General features: G+C 40.2%; 1 protein-coding gene across 2 annotated transcripts in view; it reads left to right on the top strand.

The window, feature by feature from the left end:
• The first annotated feature begins 802 nt into the window (after window positions 1–802).
• Cped1 (cadherin like and PC-esterase domain containing 1) overlaps window positions 803–16,461 on the top strand; it is a 301,563-nt gene continuing 285,904 nt past the window's right edge. Inside the window, exons 1-2 of one of the 2 annotated variants that reach the window (XM_045160324.1) lie at window positions 803–850; window positions 1,367–1,805. In XM_045160324.1, coding sequence (XP_045016259.1) covers window positions 1,566–1,805 — 240 coding nt within the window. In that variant the 5' untranslated portion in view covers window positions 803–850; window positions 1,367–1,565. Of the gene's footprint in view, window positions 851–1,123; window positions 1,806–16,461 lie in introns of those variants that run through there. The other variant, XM_045160323.1, reaches the window with a different exon arrangement.

Here is a 16,461-nt window from a genome sequence, read left to right on the forward strand (position 1 = left end):
GCCCGCTGTGCACCCATTTCCAGTGGGGCAGAAGTTGCCAACACCTATTAGCAACCAACTCACTTTAGTGTCAGGTTATTTGTCTTTGAAGCAACCTCGATGAGCCCATGAAAGGAGTAGTGATCAATGTGACGGGACTTGGGTGTTGAAACTGAAGAACGAGTTTGAGTGACTGGAGTGTGTGTGCAAGTAGGGTTTCCCGCCCTGCGGTCCAGACTGACAGACAGCCCTTGTGACCCTCTTGTCCTCATAAGTGTTACCACAATCCCCTGGAGGGACGAACCTCCCTAACTCCCAGAGTCAGCTTCACTCTCGCCCTCGACCTTTGCCATCAACTGACCAGGAGTCATTTGCTTTTCCAATGCTGTGTAAAGAAATGACACGGGCGGGTGTGGGGGGGGGAGTCAGACAGACGGTTGTTTCTGATTTCTGCAGCTCGGGACTGGCAGCCACGAGTCAGGGGCGATCCTCACTGCTCTCCCCAGTCCGCGGGTTCTAACCAGAGCCCTCACCGCAGCTCTGCACCCCAACTCCCCGCCCAAAGCTGGAGGAGCCCGGGACCTTAGCTCCGCCCCGCTCGGGGCCTGCGAGGCTGCGGTGCCCGAGGTCCCGGCTCCGGACAGCCCCGAGTGCCACCAGCGCGCGTGGCTCTGTCTGTCTGTCTGTCTGTCTGTCTGTCTGCGCGCGCGTGTCCCTGAGTGTGACATGAGCTGGAGTTCTACGCCTGGATGTCTCCTTCCAAGTGGTTTTGATCAGCAACCCATTAGGGGAATCATGGAAAATAGATTTTTTTTTTCTTTTCTTTCTTTCTTTTTTTTTTTTTTTCTGGCTAAAAAAGGATGCAAACTGAGTAAGTACACAGAACTTTGAACTTGAAAGGGAATGAAATGAGCGCGAGCAAAGCCCAGACAGTAACCATGCCCATTCAAACGATCCCCTTTTAACATTAAGAGCCGTGAATGCTAAGAGCAAAGTGGCGATTTAGAACCCGAATGTAGGGAAGCAGTTAAGAAACATAAAAGGCTGGAAGTAGGACCGCTGAAGCCGGGAGGGAGGGAGGGGAGCGGGGAGCTGTCAGGGTAGCCTGGCCTGCTTCCAGCTGTGCAACAGGCACTTTGGGTTAACCTCGCCTTCTTCGGGCTGTTTGCGGACTCCACATTCACTTGGGTGGTGCTGTTTGCTCGGCCCTGGGACTACTCCACCGTGACTTTAAGGATGTTGTGGAAATAAGACCTTACCGGAAGCAACATTTTGGCAGCCAGGGATGCACTGGAATCTACAGCTATTATTATTTTGACATCTTTTTTTTGTAACTCAGCTCAGGCACTATTTTTTTTTTTTTTTCCTCCCCCGTCCTTCATGGAAGGGCTCTCCTTAACCACCTCTGACTGTTGGGACCTGTGAAGCTTTGGCATGACTCTTCGGAAAGTTCTCAAGTGGAGATGGAGCACACTTCATAGTTCTACAGAAAGAAGACAGATGTGCGTTTTTTCACGCTGTCACCCAAGAGCTGCTATGACTTTTTTGAGAACGTGGACAGGGGCCAAGTGAAGCTGAACCTGGTCATGGTCTGTCGCCCAGGGTTTCTTTGTCGTCGGCGATTTTGCCCCCGGCCCTTCCTGGTGGTTTTGGTGGTGGCACTCTGTCTGTTCTACCAGACCCTCACCCTCCGAGGGACCAGGAAGCTCCCGGCCGGGGCTGCCCACCACACACCCTCCAGGACTCCAGCCAGCAGATGCGAGAGAGGATACCCGCAGGAGAAAGAATGCTTCCGTCTCGCTGGTAGTGCACAGGAAATCAGGAAGGTAAGTCTCATGAGCTTAGCGGGACGCTCTCTGCAAAGACAGCAATTGGCCTGTCTTGTTCTTTCTGCGAAACTAAAATTAACTTCCATGAGGTCTGAAAGGCATCCAAAGTAAAACAGCCCAGAGAGTGACCTGGTGACAGGGAAACATGTTACATAAGCTTCGACTTCTCATATTTACTTCCAGCAAGTTCTGGCCTTTATTTTTATCTTTCAGACTTTCTCTTCATTTCAGCAGAATGAAATAGTTTCTGAAACAGTCTTCGAGATGCCAGGGACCCAAGAGATCCGAGGATTTGTAGATCAGAAACCCAAATCAAAATTTAAAATCTTGACAGACATATAGTGTCTCTTTCCACAGGGCTGGAAGTATGAGTGCCTGGACTGTTTCAGACTCAAAGACACTCCAAAATTCCATTTTCTGGTTGGTTGAATTGATTTTGAACTGGTAATGAGTTTTCAGTACATATTTATTTCTGTAGCGTTTAAAAGAATAGGATTGTAGCTTTCTTGAAAACAATTGATATACTATTTTATTGTTCAAAGAACTGAGAGGATAGAAGCAGGCATAGTGGTCTCCAATGACTATATTCTCAGCCCCCAGAAGGCAGGGATTGGAAGAACACTGCAAGTTTGAGGCCAGCTAGGTCTACATGGAAAGTTCCAGAACAGCCAGGGTTATGTAGGGAGACTATGTCTCCAAAAAGTCTCATGTGGTGGCTCAGGCCTGTGATCTCAGCTCTCTAGAGTCAGAGGCAGGAAGATCAGGAGCTCAAGGCCAGTTTTGGCTACTTAGTGAATTTGAGGCTTAGGCTGCATTAGACCTGTCTCAACAAAATAAAAGTGATCATTCTATACTTAGACTGGGCAGGTCAGTTTCACTAAACTTACTTTGTTAACTGTATGAAGGAACACCAACCAAGAAAACCCATAGGATTTCTATTATATAGCACTCTGTTCATGCCTACCAGTCAAATGCTGGGGTTTGAGTATAAAAAAGAAAACCAGAAAAGGTAAAAGAATATACAAAACATCATGTTGGTGATGTGATTAAATTCTATAGCACCTCAAGTCATATCATAGTAAGACAATTTAGGAATCCGTGAGTTCTAGCTTACCATAGATTTATGGTGGGAGGGGAGCAGAGGGGAATCTTCTGAGCCTACTTATTACTGGAACAGAATTTCCTCTTCTATATATTAGAAGTATTACTATCAGCATCTCTAGTGCAGCTGGTATTTTGTTTTAAGAACTCCTATTTATTTCATTTCAGATTCATAATCTTATCAAGCACTCATGGGAGGTAGGACTGTCACTAACTTATCAACAAGGTGACTGACACTTGGAAGATGCTTAGGTAGCTCCATGGCTTGGTTCCTTCCATAGAGTGGATCCTCTAAATAAAAGTAAGCACAACACTAGGATGATAATTTATGAAACCACAACTAGAAGAACTTGTAGAAATTCATAGAAGATTAAAATGAAGGACATTGGATCTTTAGGTGAGGGCCGTTATTGATTAACAACAGCATCAAGGAGCATGGGCACCAAGGAAAAAGGCAACAATAGCAAATTCTATCAGCAGAAACACCTTCAGATGATGCTTCCATTAAAAACATAAAGCAGATTTAGATGCTGCTAAATAATTGAAGAATGTATGTTTTTGGTTAATTTATGTGACTTCCATTTGCTTTTTCTTCTCCTTGAACACACCACATTTATGACGATTGTAACTGAACTTTAAAGTTACTAATTGGTCTGCAAAAGTGTTAAGTGCAATTTCTTTAAAAACAGTTGATAGATATATGTTTAAGTGCCTAAAACATTTTTGAAGAATTTTAGATGGAAATGTTTTATTAATCAACTTGTAGCCAGTTTTCCACCCCCTCCATTTGATGTTTCATGATTCTTGCTTTGCAATTCAAGCATATGTTAACTGTTATTTGTAGACTGTCACAGAAATTCCATTTCAACTTTAGATCTCTGGCTACTTAGAAGCCATCTGAAACTTATTGGATGCTGGTATAAGATAGTCATTCTAGAATTTTCTTCACCAAAAATGTCAAACACATGATGATTTTGGTTTCCAAATGATTCAGTCTTAAAAATATTTAAAACATAAGCAAGACTCTAAATTCAAAATTATAGTTCAGAAACCTATGAAAACTGCATTTTCAAACATTTGCTATGTCTTATACCTTCATGTTTACATTGTGTCCACCATTGGTAGAAACAAGGTATCATAGAGGCTTTAGCTAAAACCAAATACAAATAGATTCTTTTTGTACTATATGTTCCCCAAATTAATTATGTAATAATCCTCTTACAATAATTAAAATATTCACTCAGATGTCTAAAGTGAAGGAATCAATTTATAAATCAGTGTATTAGGATCATGACATAAATCATTCCAAAAATAACTACTTATGAGAGTCATTAAAAAAATCACTGATGGGATACTACCTAGGTGGCCCTGACAACCAGGGATCTACTGGAATCTATAGCTATTATTATTTTGACATCTTTTTTGTAACTCAGTTCAAGCACTATTTTTTTTTTCTCCCCCGTCCTTCATGGAAGGGCTCTCGTTAACCACCTCTGACTGTTGGGACTGCTAGGCATTTTATATAAGTAGTTTTGTTTCCATCTATACGTTTAGAAATTTGTAATTTTATTGGCAAGTCAAAATATTTGACTTAGTTGAATCCATTCATTTTTATATTAGTTAAATCCACTTCTCGTTAAATACTTGTAGTTGAATCCACTCATCTTTAAATACTTTTAAAAGATGTTTAAAATTGCTGCCTTTGATCTAATTCATGTGTTCAATATGTATTTGTATGTATCAAATATATACAAACATGAAATTTGATATGGAATATTATATGTTTATATGAATTCTTGGAAAAATAGCTGATTTATTTTATTTTATTTTTATTAAGAACATACTTTGTATAAATATACCATGTGTTGGTACCATCTTTCCCCTTCTTCCTGCCTCCTTTCTGCTGGGGGCTTTCCTCCATGGGTTGCTGGTATTCCCTATGGGGTTGTGGGTTATGCACTGCATCTGATTTTGAACAGCTATTCAGAACTAAAAGCATGCTAAGACCATTAAGAGTGCATGCCAACCAGTATTTTTAAATGTTTAATTAATTGAACATTCAGACATATAAGCTGAGTTTGGATTAATAAACATAAAATGAAATTTATTATCTTACTACTCCAACTAAGGATATTTTAAAAAGCAAACATGTTTTTATGTGAATATAGCAGTATTTGTAGGGTAGGCATTGCTAAGTGAGAAGACCTGGAAATACTTCTCTGAGGAGTGAGCCACAGCATTCCCCTGTGCAATTGCTTCTAAGAAAAGACCTTTTATCGTTTTAGCAGCCTGGTAGTAACAGAAGACTCTGTAGTAGCAAATATTTGAGGCTGAGTAACATTGCCTTTTCCCCCCTTTACCTTTGGAATCTTAATCAATGCATCTAAAACTGCTTTCAGTACCAATTAAGATCACCATATATAGCATTTGCCAACTTTCCATAAGAAAGTACTCTCCCTCGGTCAGGCCACATTTTAATTCATTTTTCCATTTCAACATTCTAAAGTGCCTTGTTAAGCAGATGTATTATTGTAATTTCTTCTGGTTTTTCTCTAAACATTGGATCTTTGAATACCATCTGATAATCTGCTGAGTCTTATACCTATTCCAACTTAACATATAAACAGAGTTATATTGTCTTACTGAAGTAGATTACTCAATAGATTAATTGACTTTCATGGAATCTAAGGCTTTCACATTGCATAGCACAGGAAGCATATTAAATTATGAGCAGACACAATGGGAGACAAATCTCCTTAGTCTATGCTCCCTAATGGAAATGTTGCTGTTTGAGGAACACACTTATACTCTGTCGAGCCATGTGTTTTTGATTATCTCCTGTTGCGACTTCACAATGAGAACTACTATTCCTTTGACTGTTTGTTAGGCCACGCTTCTGTTTCTGTGATGGCTGGTTCTCTTCGTTCACTTCCCTTGGGATCCGGTCGCAGGTCAATGAAAATAAGTGAATGTTCTCGCTAAACACATTCTAAATAATTTTGTTTGCATTTATAAAAGTAAATGACATAGTTAATATTTGAAAATTGCTTTAAAATTGCTTGTTTTGCCCAAGTTTTCCACAGTAGAAAGTTTCTCATAGAGGCTAACAATTGCAGTCCCAGGGACATAAGAATGAAGATGAAAAAGAAAAGGATGGGCTGCAAGTACACTGTGTACATTTTGGGGCATGGAGGGGGTGTTACCTCCAGATACTCTTCAACTACCTATATGAGGACAGGCACTGGACAACAGGAACAAAAAAGGCTGGCAAGTTACCTTATAATTTTCTCTTACCCTGTTTTTCATTGACTTGAGTCCATCTCATTTTAGTTACAGTTAGTAACCTGAAATCTACAAGGATTCATCCTCTTTGAAAATGGCTTTACTTTCTTCAATAATAAAAAATTGTAATTATCTCAGGGAGAACTCTCCTTCTCAATCAAAGTAAAGAAAACATCACTCCTTTTATCCTTTCTCCTTTTGTTCTCATACAATTATTTATTGAGCAATATGTACCAGGCACATTATTAGACACCCGTGATGCAGAAATAGAAGTTTCTGTGAGACAGATGAGTGAAATACAGTGCCAGGAAACTGATGACTGTAAGATGACTCTTCTGAAAGGAAAGAGAGCAGAGGAAAAGAGAAACTAAAAAAGGTGTAATACAAACAGAAAAACTCACATATGAACATATAAGAAAAAAATAGGGGAACACATTTAGAGAGTCAAAAGTATTTTCTATAGTGTGTGTGTGTGTGTGTGTGTGTGTGTGTGTGTGTGTGTGTGTATGAAATAGGAAGGCAGGTATACAAGGTAGAAAATTCAACAGGAACCAGATGCTGAGAATGTTAAGAAGGCTGGATTTTGAAGGCAAAGGAGAATCCCATGAAAATGTTAAGCAAAGAGTGGCATGGATAGATTGATGTCTTAGAGAAAATATTTCAGAAAACACATTGCAGAATGGACTGGAGCAGAGTAGAATTAAAGGGAAAATGAGCAGTTGGGAGGGTGTTTAAAAAAGGATCTCTTTTGCCTAATATTTCCTTCCTTGTGTGTTCTCAGCATTTCTTCTTTAACCTCTTCCAGGGCTGGTTCCACAGAGATTGTATTATTATAATATTGCCAGTTTCAAAGCTTTCTATTGAGCCAATGGCCATGTTTAGAACTGAGAACACCACAGGAACCTCTCTTACCCTGACATTCTACCTGAGGGGCTTGTGATTCTCTATGTCCCTCCCTAAGCCCCTGGAACTGGCTCTTTTGCATGCACCCATAGACCATGCCTTCCCATTTGTATCCTTTGCTTTTGGTCTTCTCTACTAAAACCTTTCACTTGATGATTCTTGATAATTAATAATTAACCACTTTCAATCTGTACCCATTAAAACATCTTATATTACTGGACTCAAATGCTTAAATCACACTTTTTTAATTAAATGATACAAGCTTACTGAATGAGTTACATGTGATCTCTTTCAAGGTTCATTCATACCCCTTGATGATAAACCAAGAGATCCCAATCTTTATTCCCTGAGTGTGTTTTACTCTTTTACACTGTCCCCTGATAAATGATCAACTTTGCCTATGGTTCTTTTTTTATTTTTTTGAGGTAGGGTCTCGCTCTAGCCCAGGCTGACCTGGAATTCACTCTATATTCTCAGGGTGGCCTTTAACTCATGGTGATCCTCGTACCTCTGCCTCCCAAGTGCTGGGATTAAAGGCGTGAGCCACCACGTCTGGATTATGGTTCATGTTTTTAATGCATCTGTCAATCACTCATCACATGCATCTCCTATTTCTGGCTATATTTTCTAGAAGGGTACAAATAACTAGAAACATGTACCTAATTTCCTTTAATTATTCAGTGGCCAGTTCAATGACTGTCATCCTTCTATATCTATGAATGAACCCAACTTCCTCCTTCTCCTTTAAAAAACATTTATTAGCAAGGAGAGAGAGCAAGAGGAGACACACACAGAGAGAGAATGGACTTGCCAGGGCCTCTTGCCACTACAAACAAATTGCAGATGCATTTACAGCTTTGTGCATCCAGCTTTATATGGGTAGTATGGAACTGGACCCAGGCTGGCAGGCTTTGTAAGCAAGTGCCTTTAATCATGGAACCGTCTCCCCAGCCATAAATATGTGCTTTGAAATACAAAGCTTGGGAATGGGAAGTTGTCTCAGCAGTTACCAGTGCTTGTTTGCAAAACTTGACAGCCAGGGTTTAATTCCCAAGCCATCCTATGTAAGCCAGGTTGTTGTATGTCAAATTTTCTCTGCACTGAAAAGTATGAACTACTACTGCCAGTTTTATCAAAAGCAACTGGATCAACTCACAAGAGAAGGCATGGGGAGGGTCATCTGACCCCACTTGAGATTCAGGTGTCCCCTGAGCCAGCTGTATACAATAATGTCCAAGGTCTAGGTACCTGAGGAGGAAAATAGAGCATGATGAGAGCATATAGAGTATCTAGAGGAACAATGAGCTCTATCTAAGCAGTTTTTTTGGAGTCACTATGCTCTGTAAGTAAGCCCTCACCCCAAGGCTGAGGGAAGAGCATCTGTGGGGGTAATTCCAGTATAGTGAGCCCTACTAAAGTTCTGCTCTGTGGCCTCATACTCTTAGACAGGGATAAGAAACTTCTAGAAGTGACCACAGGCAAGTAGTCATGCAGGCTAGGATAAGACTTTTGCAGACACTCTGGGGTCCCCATCCTCTGTAAGTAAGTCCTCACCCTGAGGCTGAGGGAAGAGCATCCAAGGAGTAATTTTCACACAGGAAGCCCCATCAAAGTGGCTGCTTTGGGGGTACCACATTCCTATAAACAACCCCTTTACATGCCCTGTGAGTGACCTCCCAATATACTCATTGGTTCACCGAACTGGTACTGGTGTAATGGTACTTTAGACTGCCATCTTTGCCCTCTTTGGGGTGAAGATGTGTGTTGTGTCTCTCTTGGGGAAAAGTTTCCCATTACATAAATGTAAAAAGTGGTGCAGTGTCTGGTGTTCTTTGTAAAGGCAAGAGACCCTGGTGTGACCATGCATGTACACTTACAAGTACACACACAAACACAGACATGCTGTTGTAACTAGGTTCGTATTGCTGGCAGAAATCACCTGACCAAGAGCAGCTTGTGGGGAAAAAAAAATGTTTATTTTGGCTTACAGACTCTGGAGAAAGCTCCATGATGGCAGGGAAAATGAAAACATGAGCAGAGAGTGGACATCACCCCCTGGCCACAATAATAGAGACAATAATAACAGGAGAGTGTGCCAAACACTGGCAAGGGGAAACTGGATATAACACCTATAAGCCCACCCCCAACAATACACTGCCTCCAGGAGGCATTAGTTCCCTAATCTCCATCAGCTGGGAACCTAGCAGTCAGAACACCTAAGTTTATGGGGGACACCTGAATCAAATCACCACACACACACACACACACACACACACACACACACACACACACGCATGCATGCACGCACACATACACATACAAAAAGAGATGCAAGAAATTGCTCATGGGGCTCTTTTTGATATTTCTTGCATCTTGCCTGGTCCTTGATACTCACTAAATCCATTGACTGTGCTACCTCTCAAATCTGACCTTGGCCATTGAGCTACTCAACTGGTTTCAAATGAGAGTGGTCATAGCATTCTTTCTTTTTGGGGGGGGATAGTGGAAGGGGGCGGAGGAATGCTTTTTTAAAAAAAATTGTGGCTAAAATTACCCCATGCATATTGCACAGTGTCTTCTTTAACTGTTTAAATATATGCAGTTGTATTCACAGACAGTTGCCTCCACCCCGCTTGACTGTTGACACCTTCTAGGCTGTCACTGGACTATGACCTCTGACTACATCTAGACGCCTCAGAGAGGTTCCCACACTGCCTTTTGACATGGTGTTTCTTTGTAGCTTGCAGGTATAAATGTTTTCTTTTTTTTTAAAGATAATTTTATTTTTATTTATGCCTTTGAGAGAGAGAGGCAGAAAGAGAGAGAGAGAGAGAGAGAGAGAGAGAGAGACAAACAGACAGACAGAGAATGAGTATGCCAGGGCCTCCAGCTGCTGCAAAGGAATTCCAAATGCAGGCACTACCTTGCATATCTAGCTTACATGGGTACTGGGGAACTGAACCTGGATCACATGGCTTTGCAGACAAATGCCTTAACCACTAAGCTATCTCTCCAGCCCATCATTCTGATTTCTTCCTGAGACTAGGAGGCACATCTAACCCCTTGTACTGTATTGAGTAAATGATATCTTAGCATAAGCCCTGAGATCCAATGTATAGTGGAATTCCCTCCTGCTCATCAAAGAGATTTAGGCTCTAGTTAGTAAGGATCTAAAACTGTAGAGCCTACCTTCACAATCTCAACACTGCCTCCTCTACTTGACTCTTTTAAAAGTCTGAAGTGGTGCCCCTCCTTCTGCCCAGGCATCCTGTGCCAGCTATGAAATCCTTCAGAATGACTCTATTGAGAAGTCTTGGCACGGGCAATGTGAAGTATACTCCCTTCAGTAGAAAGCACCCCATGCACAGCACAACTCAGCGTGCCTTTCTATGGTTGTCACCTGCTCTACCTGTGTCAACACCCACAACGCAGCCTTAACTCTGTTTTCCAAACTCTACCTTCTGTCCTCTGTGTGGAGTCTCTTCCAGTGTGTCAGTGAAGACCTCTCATGATCATGATCTATCATCTATCCCTTTCTCTCTCTATCATCTACCCATCTACTTCCTTCCTCTCTTCCTTCCTTCCTTCCTTCCTTCCTTCCTTCCTTCCTTCCTTCCTTCCTTCCTTCCTTCCTTCCTTCCTTCCTTCCTTTTGTTCATTTTGAAGCCAGGTCTTAGGCCACCTTTGAACACACTATTTACATCCAAGGATGGCTTTAAACTTATGATCCACCTGCATCTACATTCAGATTTCTGGGATTGCAGGCATATACCATCATGCTTGGTCATGATCTTTCTTAAAGTCAACTGAAACCTATAAAGTTTTACATCCTCTATCATGATAACCCTTATCATCATAAGTAGACATATGTTTAAACATCTCTATATGACATGCATTATATTATTTATACAGGAGGGAGTCTTACAATGTTAGAACTCAAAAGAAAATCTAGATCTTTAGATTCAATGGTTTTCTTTATAAAGTGAGGAGAATGGTGCTCACTGAAGGAAAGTGTCTCAAAGTGAGACAGTCATCAAGTTGATGGGAAAGACAGGGTTGTACTGGGACCAGTTTTATTTCTCAGCATCTCCATTTTAGGCCGAACTATATTCATTCATTAGAGTTATGAGTTGAAGGTATGTTGAAATTCTAAACCTAGTACCTCAGAATGGGACCTTACACATAGAGTTGTTGCTAAGATGTGAGCTAAGATGAGAGCACACTCAAGTAGGGTGGGCTGCTAAAGCAATATTTCTGGGATTCTTATAAGAAGACATCCATATAAAGACAGACACACAGGGTCAATGCCATGAAATACTGAAGGTTGGGACTGGAGTTACGACCAGAACCCCACACACCCAGGATTGCTTTGAAGATTATCAGACACTGCCATGAGGATTCTGGCTCAGTGTTCAGTAGTTTGGCTCTGCTGACATCTTGATTGCAGGCTTTGTGCTTCCAAAATTGTGAAATGACAAGCTTTTTTTGTTCTAGGATTCCTACTTCATGGCCACTGCGTTATAGCAGCCACAGGAAACTAATAAAACTGAGACAGTAGAAGAGTTTCACTTCTCAGAGCTTTGTAGTCAAAGTAATACCATTTGTTAACTTCATACTTTGGGCACATTTTTTGACTTCTTTAGGATTTAATATCTTATCCTGAAAATGAATATATTATTACCTTCTTCTCAATGCTAGCAGGAGGCTTCAATGAGATAAATCAAGTGAAATACTTAAAGTGTTTGCCAGGTAAGATGAACTCGGGTATCTGAATGGTTAGTATTTAATTTCCTAGAAGACTCATTCACTTCCAACATCCATTTATTTGCCCTAATATTTGGCCTTCACAAAGTAGAAGAGCAGTAAATAGCTGTTTCAATGATCATAAGTCCTTGGGTAAGAAATGACTGGGATGGGTGGCTTGGTGAATTTTTCTCCCTTTTACCCACCTCTACACTCTTGCCTTTTCACAGTAAAATAGACCTTTAGATCCAAGGTAAAATCACAGTTAAGCCTACTTATTTGTACAAACAGCCTTACATTCTGATGGATTTTTTAAAGTCCAAAATGCTAAGATTAGCAACGTGTTGTATCTGAAGATGTGGAGAGGTGAAGTAAGTTGGGAGTGAATGTGAGAGGTTAAGATTTTGAACCCTGATTAAATATAGAGATATATCAAGTTGTGTATTGTCTGTCACAGAATATCAGCTCCTTATGAACATTTGATAACTGCTACATTTCCACTGTTACAGCAGTACCTCTGGCATGTGGTGAGTGCTGCCTAAACATGCCGTCCATGAGGGAGGAAATGAGGGAGTGGTGAATTTTAGGGCCTGTGAAGGCCACCTCTAGAGAAGCTGCCCTAAAATGACAGGCATCCTTTCTTTTCTCCTTATTTTGTTCTCCACCGAGCTCCAGCTTTCTTCTTTCTGCACCAGTATCGCCCTCATCCCTTCCTGTACTGTTTCATTTCTTGGCCTTTGAAGTTATTTCCTTCTCAGAATTTGCTTGTCAGTTACCACCCATCTCTCCTGCTACCTTCAGCTCCTTGACTCATTGAGATCTTTACTCCATGAGCATTCTCAGCTATTGACCATACCTTCTGAACTTCCCACACTTCCCATCTTCTTTGTCACTATTCTCTCACCTCTATCAATGCATTTCCACCTTTAACAGACTAATGCTACTAAGAATGAACTTCCCTTTTGCACCTTTTAGTATTTAATTTAACTTTACCTTTAATTGGATTTGAAGAAATAAATTTTAAGGTATGCTGATGTACTTTAAATATACAGGGTCCGTGCACAGGGGCTTGTCAGGAGATGTCAGCATACTAAGAGGTATGCACAGCCCATATATAGCTGCTGGGTTGCCTCATAAGCATTCAGTGCCTGTGGATTTTTCTGAGGTAGTTGATTAGAGTGATGTTAATTTTTTATAATGAGGTATATGTATGGTGAAAAAAAAAACTGTTCATTCTGAGAGAATTTTGAGCAAATCCAAATTTGCTTACATTAGAAAAATTTTAATGAAGTCTTGATGAAGCTTGTATTTAAACAGGTTATGCTGAATTTCCTACATATCAAGGTATTAATCATTTCATACGTAATAGTGCCTCTTGCTCTTTCAGGATGTGCCAATTGCTTCTCATTCTTTCTCTTCTAAGCAATTCTAATTCCTATTCAAATGGAGTTGGAAACTTCAAATAGGATAAATCCTCTGAAATGCAAACCACTAGAAACCCTGGAAAAATACTTCCTGTTATCAACTTTGAGTCTGTGGCCTTTTGGGTGAAAAGAATGTTGTGGTTTCACTTTTCCCTTTGGCTCCCTTTCAATATTTTTTTCTAGGCAGACATTCTCACTGAAATAATGAGCTCATATTTTAAAATAAGATTTATGTTCTCTGATAGACACTATACCAAAATTGGAAATTTACTACATAAATAGTACTTTGTCATTTTTTTTTTTACTTTTTGGAGACTTGGTCAAATTTCAAAACCTAATCTTGACTTGTTATGTAAGAAATTTAAAAAGGAATTCTAAGCTCATGTTTTTAAAGGACTGTTTGTGTGGCTCAATGGTAAAATGGTAGCATGTGTCAGGCCCTTCATCCAATCTCCAGTACTGCCAATTTTTTTTTAAATTTAAGATAATGTGTAATTATGAATGATTTTGTGTATCTGTATGTATGTATATATGAGGACATAATCAACACAGTATACATATTCAGTTAAATTCACTAAGGCTTAAGTGCTTATCATCTAAAACACTAGATAAACCACAGTATTTATTAGGAAAAGCAAATGAATTTGGAAGTGCAGAAGGGTCTGATCATGTGCTCAGAAATATATACAACCACTTTTGGAATGGCTAATTCTTAGTGGGCAGTTCCCAATGGAAACCCCCATAGGTTTGCATAGCATATAGCCCAGTCAAAACAACTGGTAAGGGGAAGAAGGTCTGTAACTCCTCATGTTTCTCATGGCAATACACGTAGATATCTCTGACAAAGCTTTGAGTGTCAGCCCTGGGAAGTATCTTGAATAGATAGATCAATCACAGGTATGTTGTAGAATACCACATTGAAATTCCAGCTCTATCATTTGTTGGGTATAGGACTGTAAAGCAAGTTTATTTAACCTTATAAATAAATCTCTGGTCTCCTCATCAAGAGAATTAAACCATCTAAGCTTTGTATACACGCCTTGATTCAATCCAAGTGCTTGAGCACATGAAGCATGGTACTGGGGCAGAATTGGCATCTAGCACTTAGGAAGTTGGACTACGCACTGATATTATGTGGAACATTGTGTAGGCTACGTTTGTTTGCAGAATTATGTATAGTTTACATTTTTATTCTCAGCTTCAGCCCTTTCTTCCTCATATTTCTTATAGGCAAATATTTAAAGCCACTTGTCCTGTGGTAACAGGCTTTTGTTACTTTTCTCCTATGACAAATATATACAGTTAAATGTAAAAGCATTCCACTGTCTTTCCAGGCTGTGTGAAATACTTCCTTCCTGCTCTGCTAACGAAAACTGTGTTTTCAGGAAGTACATAGCCTGTCTTCTGATGAAATCATGGTGGTTGGCATGAATGTAACTTATTTATCCATTCACAAGTTTTTATATTTTAATTATTTTTCTAGACAATATCTTATAACCCACCTTGTAGCTGCTCTTGGCAAACTGAAGCTGGAATCTGCTGTCCTATTATGAATATGCTTGGGAGAGAAAAATGAGATAATTTGGTCATTTCAGGATGGGAGAGTCAGGGTCCAGGTAAAGACTGAGAACAGTGAGTACGTGATGTAAAGAGAATGGGACCGACTTAGAAATATTGCCCTGGGCCTGGGCAATCCTTATTTACTTTAACTTAGGAAGAGGAGACTGTTGTTGGGACAGTGGCACATACTTCTGGAGATCACCAGAACAACCTGTGTCTAAATGACACTGGCTATGACCGTCTCAAACCTCTGCAAGCAAAAAGGATATTGCCTGGAATTGAAATGCAGGGTACCATTCCATGCTAAAGTTGAATTTCCTACTCTATACCTTAGGGATAGAAATACCTGTCATAGCATTGCTATGGGATCAAATTAGACACTGTATTATGAGATCTTTAAAAAGTATTGAGATTATAAAAAGCAGGGGAATTACATTATTAGGTCCCTAAGGAAAATATCATGAAAATATTCTCATTGCATTTTGTCTCTCCTGCGAAGATGATGCATAATGCATGCTATAAATGTGATTACTGGAAATACTTTTTTTTTCATCAAAAAGTTGTGAGTGTGTTCTACAGATGTTAAGTGGTAACATTATGTTTCAAAATGCTAGTAGAAGCCCAAAATTGTGCTTTCACAATCGAGTTTCCTCTTGATGTTCTACTGTTTCTTTACGTGGCAGCAGAAGTATAATAGCATTCCAGTCTTAAGCCTGACTCTTCCCTAGTGGAAAATGTAACAATAATTTAGCCAAACTGTATAAATGCCCCTGGGCAAATGGAACAGGAAATTAACTTTTCTTTAGCAGGACAGAAACTCCTTGACCTCAGCAAAACGCCAGGGAGAAAGCTGACTGTCACAAGGAGCAGTAAACCTTTCCTACTGGATAGCCCCAGGAGGAGGAAACGATTTCCATGGACTTTTCCCTCACTCATCCATTTTTCCCCTCACTCTTTCCTTTACTCATATCTTCATATTTTTTCTGGGCAAACATTGACAACACATCTGAAACTTCCCTCTTCATAAGCTAGACTTATTTACTCAGGTGGTTTAGAGCTACATAAAAGTGGATAGATCTGGGCTAGAGTTAGTTTTGTTTGTGTCAGAGTAAACGAGGACAGAAAAATGAAGGTAAGATTCCTATATTTCCCAGAAGTAAACATGAAAATAATGCCATGACTGCTTTAACCAAACTTAATTGGCCAGACAGAGGTAAACTGTATCGATGGAAATACATTCTTTTGGATACATCAGTGTCAAGATTCTCACCTATTTTAATAAAACATAGTGATGTCTTAAAAGGACACTGATTTGACATAAAAATTAGGGTATGGGGCTGGAAAGATGGCTTAGCACTTAAGGTGCTTACCTGTGAAGCCTAAGAACCCAGGTTCAATTCCCCGGGATCCACATAAGCCAGATGCACAGCATGTGCCTGCACAGCATGTGCCTGGAGTTCGATTACAGTGGCTGGAGGCCCAGGTGCACTCATTCTCTCCCTCCCTCTCTCTCTCTCTGGCTCTTCCTCTGTCTCTTAAATAAATAAATAAACAAATAAGTAAATAAAATGTAAAAAAATGTGAGGTGTGCTCCATCAACCACTGGTGTGCCCAGGATCCTAAACACAGGTTTCTCAGCA

This window comes from Jaculus jaculus, chromosome 10 (genome assembly GCF_020740685.1).
Source record: "Jaculus jaculus isolate mJacJac1 chromosome 10, mJacJac1.mat.Y.cur, whole genome shotgun sequence".
NCBI classification, from domain to species: Eukaryota; Metazoa; Chordata; class Mammalia; order Rodentia; family Dipodidae; genus Jaculus; species Jaculus jaculus.